This window comes from Acomys russatus, chromosome 27 (genome assembly GCF_903995435.1).
Source record: "Acomys russatus chromosome 27, mAcoRus1.1, whole genome shotgun sequence".
Lineage (NCBI taxonomy): Eukaryota > Metazoa > Chordata > Mammalia > Rodentia > Muridae > Acomys > Acomys russatus.
In genome coordinates this window covers 18,243,428-18,258,609 of record NC_067163.1, presented here as the reverse complement: position 1 = coordinate 18,258,609, position 15,182 = coordinate 18,243,428, and the positions used below count along the sequence as shown (strand labels likewise).

The following is a 15,182-nucleotide window of genomic DNA, read 5'->3' as shown; positions in this document are numbered from 1 at the left end:
CTCTTCAAACTACTCCACAAAATAGAAATGGAAGGAGCATTACCAAACTCATTCTATGAAGCCACAGTCACCTTGATACCTAAACCTTACAAATACTAAAAAAGAAAGAGAACTTCAGACCAATTTCTCTTATGAACATTGATGCAAAAATGCTAAATAAAATGCCTGTAACCCAAATCCAAGAACACATCAAAGATATTATTGACCATGACCAAGTAGGCTTCATCCCAGGCATGCAGGGATGGTTCAATATACAGAAATCCATTCATGTAATCCACCATATAAACAAACTGAAAGAAAAATAAAACCACATGATCATCTCCTTAGATACTAAAAAACTATTTGACAAAATCCAACACACATTCATGTTTAAAATCTTGGAGAGATCTGGGATACATAGCATATACATAAACATAATAAAGGCAGCATACAGCAAGCTAGTAGCCAACATCAAATTAAATGGAGAGAAACTCAAAGGAATTCCTCTAAAATTGGGGACTAGACAAGGCTAGCTAGAGCAATAAAAGACAACAAAAAGTGATCAAGGGAAACCAGATGGGAAAGGAGGAGGTCACATTATCCCTATTCACAGGTGATATGATAGTGTACATAAGTGGTGCTGAAAGCCCACCAGAGAACTCTTACAGCTGATAAACACCTTCATCAAAGTGGCTGGTTACAAAATGAACTCAAAAAAGTCAATAGCCCTACTGTATACAAAGGACAAATGGGCCAAGAAAGAAAATAGGGAAACTACACCCTTCACAATAGCCACAAGTAACATAAAGTATCTTGGTTTAACTCTGACCAAGAAAGTGAAAGATTTCCCTCTTTAAGTCTCTGAAGAGAGAAATTGAAGAAGCTAGCAGAAGATGGAAAGATCTCCCATGCTCAAGGATCAGAAGAATTAACATAGTAAAAATGACCATCTTACCAGAAACAAGCTACAAATTCAATGAAATCCCTATCAAAATACCTACACAATTTTTTACAGATCTTGAAAGATCAATTCTCAGATTCATATAGAAAAACAGAAAAAAAAAACAGAATAGCTAAAACAATCCTGTACAATAAAAGAGCCTCCAGAGGAATCTCCATCCTGGATCTCAAGCTGTGGTATAGAGCAACAGTAATTAAAACAGAATGGTACTGGCATAGAAATAGGCCAGTTGGCTGAAAAAGCATTTGACAAAATCCAACACCCATTCATGTTAAAAGTTCTGGAGAGAGCAGGGATACAAGGCATATACCTAAACATAATAAAGGCAATATACAGCAAGCCTATAGCCAACATCAAACTAAATGGAGAGAAACTTAAATCAATTCCACTGAAACCAGGGACAAGACAAGGCTTTCCACTCTCTCTGTATCTCTTCAATATAGTACTCAAAGTCCTAGCTAGAGCAATAAGACTAAAGGAGATCAAGGAGATACAAATCAGAAAAGAAGTCAAACTATCACTATTTGCAGATGATATGATAGTATACATAAATGAACTGAAAAATTCTATCAAGGAACTCCTACAGCTGATAAACACCTTCAGCAAAGTGGCTGGATACAAAATGAATTCAAAAGAGTCAGTAGCCTTCCTGTATACAAGTGACAAACAGGCTGAGAAAGAAGTTGGGGAAACAACACCCTTCACAATAGCCACAAATGATATAAAGTATCTTGGTGTAGCTCTGACCAAAAAAGTGAAAGATTTGTATGAAAAAAAAATTTCAAATCTCTGAAGAATTTGAAGAAGACTTCAGAAGATGGAAAGATCTTCCATGCTCATGGATCAGGAGAATCAACATAGTAAAAAATGACCATCTTACCAAAAGCAATATACAGATTCAATGTAATTTTCATCAAAATACCCACACAATTATTTACCAACCTTGAAAGATCAATTCTCAACCTCATATGGAAAAGCAGAAAAGCCAGGAATAGCTAAAATGATCATGTACAATAAAAGATCTTCTGGAGGAATCTCCATCCCAAATTTCAAGCTGTACTATAGAGCAACAGTAATAAAAACACCATGGTACTGGCATAGAAATAGGCTGGTTGAACAATGGAATCGAATCAAAGACCCAGAAATAAGCCCTATGGATGCTTGATTTTTGACAAAGAAGCCAAATCCATACAATGGGGAAAAAAGAGCATCTTCAACAAACGGTGATGGTCTAACTGGATGTCTACATGTAGAAAAATACAAGTAGATGCATAGTTATCATGATGCACAAAACTCAAGTCCAAGTGGATTAAAGACCTCAACATAAACCCAGATGTACTAAATCTGTTAGAAAAAAAGTGGGGAAGAGCCTTGAATTCATTGGCACAGGAGACAACATCAACAGCCCAGCCTCTAAGGTCAACAATTAATAAATGGGACCTCTTGAAACCAAAAAGCTTCTGTAAGACAGAAGACACTGTCAACAGAACAAAATGACAGTCCCACAGACTGGTAAAAGAACTTCACTATTCTACATCTGGCAAAGGGCTAATATTCAAAATATATCAAGAACACAAGAAATTAAACACCACCAACCCAAATAACCCAGTTAAGAACTGGGGTTCAGAGATAAACAGAGAATTCTCAACAGTGGAATATCACATGGCTGAGAAACACTTAAAGAAATGCTTGATGAGAGAAGCATGGGAGAATAGCAAAGTACAAGGATCCTGAGGGTCCTAGAAACCTACAAGAAGAACATTATGATAGGCAGATCTGGGCCCAGGGGTACCGCTCAAACTAAGGCAGCAGCCAAGGACAATACAGGCCGTAAACTTCAAACCCCTACCCAGATCTAGCCAATGGACAGGACATTCTCCACAGTTGAGTGGAGAGTGGGGTATGACTTTCACACGTACTCTGGTACCTCATATTTGTCCATGTCCCCTGGAGAGGGAGACCTGGTGGCACTCAGAGGAAGGATAGCAGGCTACCAAGAAGAGACTTGATACCCTATGAGCATATACAGGGGGAGGAAGTCCCCCTTAGGCATAGTCATAGGGGAGGGGAGTAAGGAAAAATGGGAGGGAGGGAAGAATGAGAGGTTACAAGGGATGGGATAGCCATTGAGATGTAACAAGAATAAAGTAATAAAAAAAACTGAAAAAAGAAAGAAATGCTCAATGTCCTAGGTCATCAGAGAAGTGCAAATCAAAATGAATCTGAGATTACATCTTACACATATCAGAATGGCTAAGATCAAAAACTCAAGCTGACAGTACATGCTGGCAAGGTATGGAGAAAGGAGAACACTCCTCCATTGCGATGGGACTTGTACAACTTGTACAACCACTTTAGAAATAAATCTGGTGCTTTTTCAGAAAATTTGGAATAGTGCTAACTCAAGAGCCAGCTATTCCACTCCTTGAAATATACCCAAAATATTCTCCACCACACAACAAGGACATATGCTCAACCATATTCATAGCAGCCTTACTCATAATAGCCAGAATCTGGAAACAACCTAGATGTCCCTCAGTCAAAGAATGGATAAAGAAACTAGGTACGTTTACACAATGGACTACTACTCAGCTATTAAAAACAAGGAAATCTTGACATTTGCAGGCAAATGGGTAAAACTAGATATGATCAACCTGAGTGAGATAACCCAGACCCAGAAAGGCACACATGGTATATACTCACTTTTAAGTAGATATTAGCCCAACATGGATGTCCTCTGAGAGTCTCCACTCACCAGGGGATCAGAACAGATGCTGGGACTCCCTGCTGGACTCCAGGTGAGAGTGGTATGGAATAATGGGGAGATAGAAGGACCCAGAAGGTCCAGGAGCTCCACAAGAAGATCATCAAGGCCGGCGGGTTTGGACCCAGGGGGTCCTGCACAAACTGCTGTACCAAGCAAGATCGATGCATGCAGTAAACCTAGATTCTCTGTTCAGATCTAGCCAATGGACAGCTTATTTTCCATGATTGTGGGGAGAGAGGGGACTGCCTCCAACATGAACTCTGGTGGCCCCAATTGACCACTTCCCCTTGGCGTGTAGGCCTGGTGGCACTCAGAGGAAGGGGAAGTAGGCTATCCAAAGACCTGATAGGTTGTGATCAAAGGGTGGGGGAGGAAGTCCCCTTCTGTCAGAGGTCTAGGGGATGGGAATAGGGTGAAAGAGGGACAGGGTGGGGGCAGGAAGGAAAATACAAGTGAGGGGATAACAATCGGGATGTAATCTGAATAAATTATTTTTTAAAAATCAATATGTCTTACCTGCTTCATTATCTTTTTTATTACTGTATAGTTTTTCTTCAAAATCCAAAAGTACCCTTCTGCTGTCATGTGAAAAAATAAGCATAATTACTATTTTAATACTTATTTTAAAACACTTCTAGTATATTTAATCCTTAAGGATATTCCAGGGGCTGGGGGTATAGCTCCGTTGGCAGAGCATTTATCTGCCAATAAAGGTACCAAGCCTTGGTTCCATCTCAAACATTATATATAATCAGGCACAGTGGTGGCACATAGTGAACTCAAGTCACCTGGGGTACATGAGACCCTGTCTCCAAATAAAGACCATCACTGGAAATACTAGAGGTACTACTAGAAGTTTTTTTACCATGTTTTGAAATTTATGGACTCTATACCTTTTTTTATTTAAGTAATTTATTCAGATTGCATCTCATTTGTTATCCCCTCACTTGTATCTTCCCATTGCCCTGCCCTCCCTTTTTCATCCTATTCTCCTCTCCTAGGTCTGTGACAGAAGGGGAACTTGTCCCCCACTATAAGACCACAGCCTATCAGCTTTCTTCGTGGTAGCCTGCTTACTATTCCTTTGAGTGTCACCAAGTCTCCCCACCAAGGGGTAGTGGTCAAATAGGGAGCACCAGAGTTTATGTCAGAGTCAGTCCCTGCTCTCCACACAATTGTGGAGAACGTGGTGTCCATTGGCTATATCTGGATAGGGGTTCTAGGTTTACTGCATGCATTGACCTTGGTTGGTTCAGTAGTTTGAGCTGACCCACCTGGTTCCAGATCTGCCAGCCATTTCAATATCTAATAATGTATACTTTCAACCAAAATTAATCTAAGCCTTTTAATTAAGCCTCTAATAAAAGAAGAAAAACCTAAAGCATAAAGGACATGAAAAGAGAAAAAGAAAACTTAGGGTATAGACTGGATTAGCTTGACAAGCAGTGATGTACTCTGGTGTCAGAAGATATCCTTGCTAACAGCTGTTGGCTACTGCACAAATTCTTTCCCATAGACATTAAGTGTTATTCTATAAATAAATAAACAAATAAGTACATAAAGATTTTACTGCTTGAGTTCAGTAGGTTTCTTTTAAGATTTTATTTTATAGTATTAAAACATGTGCAGAGAAATAGCAAATACTTCCTGAGGCTGAGTTCTTTTTAAACTCCAAATGAAGCCTAACATGTATTTCTTTGCACTGTCTAAAATTCAAATATTACAGGTGTTTAGAAAATGTTAAGCCCTCATGTTGGTTATTGGCTATTCTGTTTTGTGACTTGTAATTCAGAGAGAAATGAATTCTTTCACAATTTGAAGCTAAGTATTTGTGATATATCACCTCCTTACTTAAACAGCTGCTCACTATCGCTAAAATAACCAGTCACACCAAGGGCAGAAAGGGATCCATTCCAAGATCTGGCTTCACTCTCCTCTTCATCCTCCCCTGGCTATTTTAAATCATTATATTTACTGCCAAATGACTCTTCAAACAAAACCCTCTTTTACATGTAGATCCTAATAGAACTTGATGTAATTTTGCTCACTTAAGGCTTTGGATCCCGAGACACACTTGGTTATTTCTTTGAAGAGAAAATTCAAAAATCTCTGTAAATATGAGACCAGGACTAAAATGATAGGAAATTTTTACTACTATAAACAAGAGGGGGGAAGAGAGAGATAGACAGAGAGACAGAGACAGAAAGAGATATAGAAAGAATGAATGAATGAATGAATGATGAATGAATGAATTTAAGTTGAGTGTCTCTCCAAGAAAAAATCAGCAGCAACCCTAGACAGGTTGCTATGGGGCATCACAGCGCCTAGGGAAAGGTACACAAAGGATATGATGGAACCTGTAGTACATATCTAGTATTAATCAATGGAGGAAGCTCATGGTTTTTCTGCAACATATGAACTTTTATACCATTTATATTTGTCAGCAAAAATAGATATACACATTTCTCAGTGTAAACTGACCACAAAGGTCTATGCTAACATGTGAGTCCTATGTGAGATTCCGAATGGGTGGGAAGGGTCAGATTGCTAACAATACATGTGGCAGAAGCAAGTCCAATTGCCAAAGGATAATGCGTTGCTTTGAGAATAATAGCCAAGCTTTAAAACTAAGTACATATGAACTTAAGATATTATAACTTTCAGGTCTGAGCGTATATTATCATAAGGACTTAGAGGTCTAGCTCGGTGTAGACAACATGATAGAGTAACTGCTATTGAATTTCAAGGTGTGTTTTAATAGTGATGGGACCACAGAAATGAAGAATGGCAGGCTAGCCTCTTCCTTCTGTTCCACCTGGCTCTTCTAAGAGAATTGGCTTAAGGAATCCTTTCAGCTACTAGAGAGTCAAGGAGTGCGGACGGAAGACAGTGCCCTCAGAAAAGCAACAACAAGGTCTAATTGAACACTCAACAGCTATTGACAAGATCACAGATGTGATGGGTGCTATTTGTACCTCATTTGTAGGAATTATATGTGGGGATAACATGGAATATGCTGAGATCCCTAAGGTTAAAGGTCTTTAACTCTCTTAGCTGGAGGTACCGTACAATGATACAAGACTTGCCTAGCACAGGTGAAGTGCTGTGTCCCCTGTTCAGCACTCACCAAAACAAAGGCTCAGCTTCAGAATTCCATTCCCAGTGCATTCCTGGGTATTTTGCTTGACTCCTCACTGTCTAAGATGGACTAAGTCACTGCCAGTCTAAAACTACCTACATAGTACAATGTCACCTCAACTGGATGAGGCAATAATTGTATTTGTTTTGGGACTTCGATGTAACTTTACTTAACATGTTAATAGAAATACTTACAAAGTACAGTGGCCTTCGATAGCGTAGCGTAATGCTGTCCACCCAAAGACATCCTTGTAGAAGAAGTCAATACCTTTCTGAAGGAGTAATGTGGCTATGTATTTAGACCCACATCTTACAGCATATATCAAGGTGCTTCTAAAAGAGAAAATGCATAGGTTCACTATTAGGAAATGAAGAAAATTAGGTAAATCTACATAGATGTGCTTTACCAACTTAATATCTTTCCTGGCTGTGTTGAATTGACTATTTATTAAAAGGTATAATATCATGAGAACACAATTGTTCCTCCCGTGAGGCTATATCCCAGGACAAAGAAGGATATATTCAGGAAATCTATTTTCCCATTGTCTACTTCGAAGTAGAACTCCTGACTTCAAGACCTTTGAAGGAAACTAACTATACTCATGCCATCTGAAATAATTATGGAAGAATTCATATTACCATAACCTACTAGAATATATTACATATATTACATTTCTTACTAAGCTGAAGATGAAATAATTCAAAGCTATTGCATGATTTGACCAATAGTAGTATGAAAATAAGAATAAAACTGATAGTGCTTTCAGTTAATGATACTGATGACCGGAAACTAAATTAAGTGCAGTGTAGATAATCCTATAACCACTTATCACAGGTGTTATCCTCCGCTTCACATCTGGGATGTACCTGGCTATGAGCATCATTCTGAAGATGACGTATCTAGCAACTAGGAAAACTGAGGATTAAATCCAGTCTTGAATGAATCTAAAGTCTCCTCTCTCATTATTCACTTATGACTTATCTTCATAAATGCCAAGCCAATTTATACTACCTTATCTCACTTACATTGCCAAGTAAATATAAATGGATTAAAATAAATCAGGGAGGGTGTAAAGGCAAAAAAAAGTGAACATTTAGTAATAAATAATAACCACTTCAGGACAATCTGGTATCAATATTCTACAAAGAAGAGCAATTGAAAAAGTCATCCCATGTGCCATAATTTTCAACTCCTACTGGCAGAATATGGTATCTTAAAGTATGCAAGAAGGAAATGTGGAAATACTGTATGATCTCTGAGACCTCATTAGAGGAGTCTTCTTGTGTAGGAAATGGTGATCAATGCAGAAACTCACAACCAGTCAAAGCGCAGACAATGAGTGACAGAGGAGGCCCTAGCCATAGATGGGATATCTAAATCACACCACTTCTTCAAGGCTAGGGGTCCATGAGGAAGAAAAGAAAGAAAGGTTGTGACAGCCAGAGGTTGCGAAGGAGTAGTGCAAAACATGGCAGGACTGCTGTGCTCAAGACCTCACAGCAGCTGTGGTTGCCTGTGCAGTATCAGGCCAGACAGCCTTCTAGCATGGCTTGGGGAAGGGCTTAGGAGTCCCTACACCTACTTAAGGAACTAATGACAGTTGATGGCTTCTACGGGAGGGAGAATCAGACATCTTTAAAAGTGTGGCTCCTGATATGTCAGCCAAGCTCCAGTGGAAGGCACCACAAACAAAAGTTCATGAACAGCAAAAACTGGAGTGGAGGTGTTATTTTTTTTTTTTTAAGAGGACACGAAGTTGGCGTAGGAAGATGAAGGAAGAGCAGACCTGGAGCTAAGGGGAACAGCTCAGGTGAGCATGATCAAACTGGGTCACATTAAATTCTCAAGGAGTCACTAAAAGTAATTTAAGTAAAGTGAATAACTAAAAAGGAAAACTTTAAAAAGAAAAAAGGAAATACCTTAAGATGGTTAACAGTTTTGTGAATTAAAAAAAAAGTTGATACATTAAAAAATAACTTATTTAGCTCATAAACACCTACCCTCAAATGACCAACAAAGTCAGATTACAAATAACAATCTTCAGCTGGTAGTATAAGACAACATGGCACATACTATATTATTATGTTTTTACTGTTGTTATTATTGCTGTTGTTATTATTATCTGTGTTGCTCACTTCAAACAATTGTCTTTCTGCCCTAACAAACTGAACTGATGCCTAAGTCTGTGTTCTCACTGGGTCCCTGTAAGCTAGTCATCTTCTCCCAGACAGCCAGGTTTCTGACTGGAGTGATGGCTACCAGTCCAGAATACCACTAAGGTTTTATTTCTTCTTAATTCAAATGACCTTACCTTTTCAGATCATCTACCACATGTATATCTGCTCCCCTTTTCACTAAACATTCTGCCACTTCTACCCTCTTTTCTCTGAGTGCCAGCAGAAGTGGTGTGAAGCCATCCTGCAAAATAAAAAATAAAAAAAATAAAAAAAACAATTTGTAAGTTTAAAAAATGACATGTTCTCAACTTACCAAAAAAAATCTTATAAAGGACCATGCACACATAAACATGAGAAAAACATAAAAGCATGGTAGATAAAGGTTCCTTCCTTCCAACTATGCTGCCTTTCACAAGTTTTGCCTCCTTCCTTTGAAATGTTCCTCTTCTGCCTAGAGTAGCCGCGTGAACCTAAGCCTCTCGAGCACCCACTTTAAACCTACGTTGTTGCCTCAAATATTTGCTCCTATTACAGATGCATTATTTGAAGCCATGACATTACTCTCAGATAATATAAAAGTTTCTTGAGAGTAGAGTCTACATCTTTATCTTTACATCAACAAACCAAAACCAATCACGCCGTGGTAAAGGATGTTCACTAGTGAACCAATGGCCAAAGTGTTATTTCTACATCAAGATTTTAAAGTGCATGTTGGCCTCAGACAACATGGCCACCTTCTGCATGGGTACCCAAGAGTACAAGGTTCAAGGGAGACAGTTTAATTCTTTAGGAATAATGGAAAGTTCAGGTTCTTACAGGAGTCTCCTGAAGCTTGACAGTGGGTTCAAGTCATGGAGGAAACTGAGTACAGCCAAGGCCACTTTGAGCCCAAATCTCCTGCGCTTTCATTGTTGCTATAGGTGGGTTTCCAGGTCGTTGTATATAAAGCAACTGTGGTTTAGAAAGATCAGTCTCCCAAAACGTTAATAAAAAGACTTATAATACGTAGTTCTTCCTGACCTTGATACTTCACACTCCACTTGTGTTCAGTTTTTCCAGTGTTCACAAAATGATTACTAGTCACATAGAAGCTCAAGTTAAATGATTCCTATGGGGTGTGTGTGTGTGTGTGTGTGTGTGTGTGTGTGTGTGTGTGTGTGTTTACAACTGCCAGGCTTTATTAACTGGATACCTACACAGAGACTAGCTACCAGAAAAAACTGTTCTTCAAGTAACAAGAAGAGTCATGTTTTCCTATATTCTGATAGAGAATATTAGAATGGCTTGCAATTGCAGAATATCAGCCTGCTTGCAGTTGACATTTGGGGAACTGATAACCTGAACAATGTGGTGATGTGAAACTTTTAAAAAGACAGTAGCTACTTATTAAGATGTTCAAGACTGTCTAAAAAATAGAGAATAATTACTGATAGAAGAGGAGTGGTTTGTTCTGTAAGCTAGTAGTCACTACGGATTATGACAGTCAGCTTTGATTGTCAACTTGGCACAGCCTAGAATGGCCCAGGAAAACGATCTCAATGAGGGCTATGTTGGTTTGACCTGTGCGTACATCTATGCATATTGTCTTGGTTAATGTGAAAAGACCCACCCTACTGCGGGTGTCACCATTCCCTAAACAGAGGTTCCTGAACCTTATTAAGAGTGAAGGATTCAAGCTTTGAACAATCTAGCAAGTGAGCTAGATTTTGACTATAGATGTTATGGGACCAGCTGACTCAAGCTTCTGATGTGATGACTTCCCAGAAATGATGGAACCAGAGTGGTGAACCAAAAAAAAAAAAAAAAAAAAAAAAAAAAATCCTTTCTCTTCTAAGTTGCTTTTTTTTGTCAGGGTATTTTTATCATAGCCACAAAAATGAAACTACTTGATAATACTACACTTAACTTCTCAAAACAAAAGTAAAATGAAAGTTAGGCTAATATTATTGGGAAGGATCAAATTATACACCTGATCTTAACCAAAAGGCCAAGAGGTGATATGATCAAATTCTAGTTCCTCTAGAGCTGTCACAATTTTAGAACCCAGGATACCCAAAATTCAGTTATCTATTTAGGGGTTTTTTTTTTTTAATCTAGAAGTTGTTTTAGAATATCAAGGAAATTTTTTTCAGAGATGCCTGCCCATTGCTTATCAGATGGATTGAATCAAACTCCACACAAATGCAGCTGAGAACTAGAGCCACACATGCCAAACAGAACTTTAGTCTCATCTACATGGGGCGTGGATAATTCTCTCCATCATTTGGTTATTTGATTAATAAGAAAGACTCCAAAGAAGAAGAAGAAGAAGAAGAAGAAGAAGAAGAAGAAGAAGAAGAAGAAGAAGAAGAAGAAGAAGACGACTCAATCATTAAGAACAGTAAACATTGCAACTCAGAAAGCAACATAATTCCAATATATAAAAAAGCAGCCCCCACCCCTAGTGAGCAATTGTAGATTTACAAGCAGAGCTTTTTTTTTTTTTTAAGTTAAGTGGCTATCTCTTCCAGAAAATATGATAGTGAACTGCTTGATCTTCCATCTAGTTTTCCACATAATTATTACTTATCATGACTGACCTCATTTTTCCAGGTTTCTCCTTAAACTGATCTCTAGATGTGTAACTAAACAGCTTTCTCACTCAAATGACCTTCAACATGCAGAGACTGAATCAGCGCATATTAACTGATGTTTTTTAAGTCTTCTCACTTTATTGCCTCAGGTAGCTAATTTCCAGATGTACATTTCCTCCTACACATTTGCCTCTCCGGCCTTGGGTCACATGACCGCACCTTGCCAACAACGCCGTGGTTTTCATTCTGCATGAGGGCTCTTGTTGTCACTGGGTTTTAAGCCAGAGCCAATGCCAGAGTAAAGCCTGATGCCTACTAAGACTGCTTCACAAAAAGTCAGGGGCGAAATGGTGAGGGGGAGAAAAAAAAAAGACAGAAATGAGGAAGTTCTACCTTCAACAAATCCAGTGGTTTCTCAACGATTTCACATTAAATGTGTAAAAGAAAGTTGTGCGGGGCTGGGGAGATGGCTCAGTAAGTTAAGCTCACTAACTGCTCTTCTAGGGGCCAGGGGTTCAACTCCTAGCAACTACATGGTGGCTCACAGCCATCTGTAATGTGATCTGGTGCCCTCTTCTGGTGGGCAGGTGTACATGCAGGCAGAGCACTGTATATACAATTAAATAAATAAATAAATAAATAAAATCTTTTTCTAAAAAGAAAGAAAGTAATACAAGTGTTTCTTTCAAAGTGTGGGTATTGAACTCACAGCTTCTGCAACATTTAAGTCCTTTCTAAATACTTTGACTCAGGAAATGCTTGGGCTTCTGAACACGAAGCATTGACATCCCCACCCCCACCCCCACCCCACCCCCGACCCCATGTCTGCCACTGTTAAAAAGTATTTCAGAGACTTCAAGGATAAAATGTGGGGGACTGCACCTTGGTTTTCTGTTCGATATCAGCGTGGTAGTCAAGCAGCAGTGCCACCATCTCTTCATGCCCGTTGTACACAGCGTAGTGTAAGGCGCAGTTCCCACTGCTGTCGACAGCGTTCAGATTAGCGCCGTGCTCTAGGAGGACAGCTGCACATTTCTGCTTCCAGCACTGGACAGACTGCATTTGAGAACAAGAAACGGATCGTCGGCTGGAGGAAACCAAGAGGTAGATTCCTTTCCATCATAAGCACTCCAGTCACATCTATCCCAAGCTGAAGCTAGTGGCTGCCACGTACCTTCATCAGAGGTGTGACGAGGTTCTTGTCGACAGCATCAATCTCACAATTATTGTTCACTAGAACGGTAACCACTGGTAGGCGGCCATACACACAGGCAAAATGCAAAGCTGTCCTGTGGAAATGAGAGGACCGCTTGTGACACTGTAGAGCACTGTCTCAACCCCCACAGTTGTATAACATTAAATGCCATGCCATTTTCCTGCCTTCTAAACAAACCTCCCATGTTCTTCTCAGAAAGGGACAAGATGGACATCCTATTGGGACTCTAGGTGAGAGAAGTATGGGAGAATAGGGACATAGAAGGATCCAGAGGGTCCTAGAAACCTACAAGAAGAACATTATGATGGGCAGATCTGGGCCCAGGGTTCTGCTCAAACTATGGCACCAAGCAAGGACAATGCGTGCAGTAAACATTGAACCCCTACTCAAATGTAGCCAATGGACAGGACATTCTCCACAGTTGAGTGGAGAGTGGGGGCTGACTTTCACATGAACTCTGATGCCCCATATTTGATCACGTCCCCTGGATGAGGTGGCCTAGTGGCACTCAGAGGAAGGATAGCAGACTACCAAGAAGAGACTTTTTCCCCTATGATCATGTGCAGGGAGAGGAAATCCCCCTCAGTCACAGTCATAGGGGAGGGGAGTAGGAGGAAAGCGGGAGGGAAGGAGGAATGGGAGGATACAAGGGATGGGATAACAATTGAGATGTAATATGAATGAATTAATAAATAATTTAAAAAGTGGAAAAAAGAGAGAAAAAGGGACATGATTTGCTCTTATTAAACAAAGAGCAATCTATTTGAATTCCTTTCTCTGTGTGAGCTATGGGTAGGGTATGGTTTGCCAGATAGCTCTATTGAACTACTCCGAGGGATTCTGAGAAGCAGTTAAAAGTTTCTTTTTAGCTCAGGACCCCTCCCAGGTGTGCAGGTCTCGGGTGTGGAGCCCCAGAGGCACAGGCAGACATCCTCCCCTTGCTGGCCATCCAGGCTCTCGCGGAAGCCAGGAAGACAGCCTTTCTCCCTCACTGGCCTGCCCATGAGATAGACCGTTACCCCTCTCCACCCCCCCCCCCCATTACCTGTTCTTGCGGTCTCTGTCGTACACGCTGCACTGTCCAAGAGTGATGAGAATCTCCATCTGGGCTGCATCGCCCTCAGCTGCAACCCGGTGGATCTGCCCCACCGGTCTGTATGATGTATGGTATTTCGGATAGTTTGGGCAGTCACCGAAGAAAAACTCAGAGACAGTTGTTTGTGGGCTATCGCAGAAACCCAACGGTGTCTTTTGCTTAACCTTAAAGATCTTCTTCATGGCAGAGGCCGCTAGCCTCAGGTGCCTTCCCAATCTCTCATCTTTCCTGGTGCCCCAACCTATTATTAGGTCTTAGTTTAAAAAAAAAAAAACAAGACTCACCGGCCAACCTTGGCACAGAGGAGCTCAGGGGTTAAATGTCTGCCAACCAGAGCCTTGTACAGTTGACCGAAGCACAGTTGCCAAGCAACACTTCTAAACACGACGTGCACGTGCTAGTTTGCACAAGTGAGCAAGAGCGAGCTATTCTGACACCCGTGGTATCTATGAGACTATGTATGAGTAAAAGTTTTGAGTAGGCATGCGCCAAGGTTCCGCCTGTCCAATCTGAGCTGGGAAGCGGTGCCTGCAATGCAAACATCAGTGGGGGTGGGACTAACGTTTACCTCGTTTCAGATTTGTAGTGGGAAAGCAATCTTTGTACATGTTTGGTTAAAGGCAGAGAATAAAATGAGGATGGCAAAGACTTAGTCACAGATAATTTTTTTTAAAAAAATTGCCCTGAGTACGATCTGCATCTCTCTGTTCCTCAGTTGATCCCCTTATCGTTTAACTGGGCCCTGTCAACCTTCACAGTCTAGCTGCCGCAGTGCCCTAGCTTGTCCAAAGCAGCACGGGACAGACACGATTTATTTGACTTATGGCCTATATAGTTCAGCATCAACGGAAAGAACAAAACGAGAACTGACCCAGAGACCACGGAGGAGTACTGCTCACTGGATTGCTTCCTCTGGCTTCCTCCACTTCCCTTCATATCCTGCCCAAGCCCAACTGCCGAGGGACTACACCATCTACAGCGAACTGGACCCTCCCACGTCAATCAACAATCCGGGGAACGCCCTCACATTCATTCCCACAGACCAACCTGATGAAGGCAGTTCTCTAATCAAGATGCCCTTTTCTAGGGTATAGGCGCTAACTGTGGCAGGTGAAAGCAGTAACGGGATGGTGATGTCATGATTTCAGAGATGGTGGCAATCTGTCATCAAACGAACAGCTTTTGAAAAGAAACCAGAAGACACCGTTCAAACACAATGAAATACAGCCGTGCCTCCTTCTGCCTCTACCCTGTGCCCCTGCCATAAGCTCATG

The 15,182-nt window shown here is 40.6% G+C and overlaps 1 protein-coding gene across 1 annotated transcript in view; it reads right to left on the bottom strand.

The window, feature by feature from the left end:
• Nucleotides 1-14,090, bottom strand: part of LOC127209829 (ankyrin repeat domain-containing protein 36C-like) — a 162,712-nt gene extending 148,622 nt beyond the window's left edge. The window contains exons 1-6 of the mRNA XM_051169471.1: nt 13,858-14,090; nt 12,771-12,885; nt 12,479-12,652; nt 9,158-9,264; nt 7,041-7,178; nt 4,224-4,285 (exon numbers count right to left, since the gene is read on the bottom strand). Of these exons, the coding sequence (XP_051025428.1) occupies nt 4,224-4,285; nt 7,041-7,178; nt 9,158-9,264; nt 12,479-12,652; nt 12,771-12,885; nt 13,858-14,090 (829 nt within the window). The remainder of the gene's footprint in view (nt 1-4,223; nt 4,286-7,040; nt 7,179-9,157; nt 9,265-12,478; nt 12,653-12,770; nt 12,886-13,857) is intronic.
• Nucleotides 14,091-15,182: the final 1,092 nt, after the last annotated feature.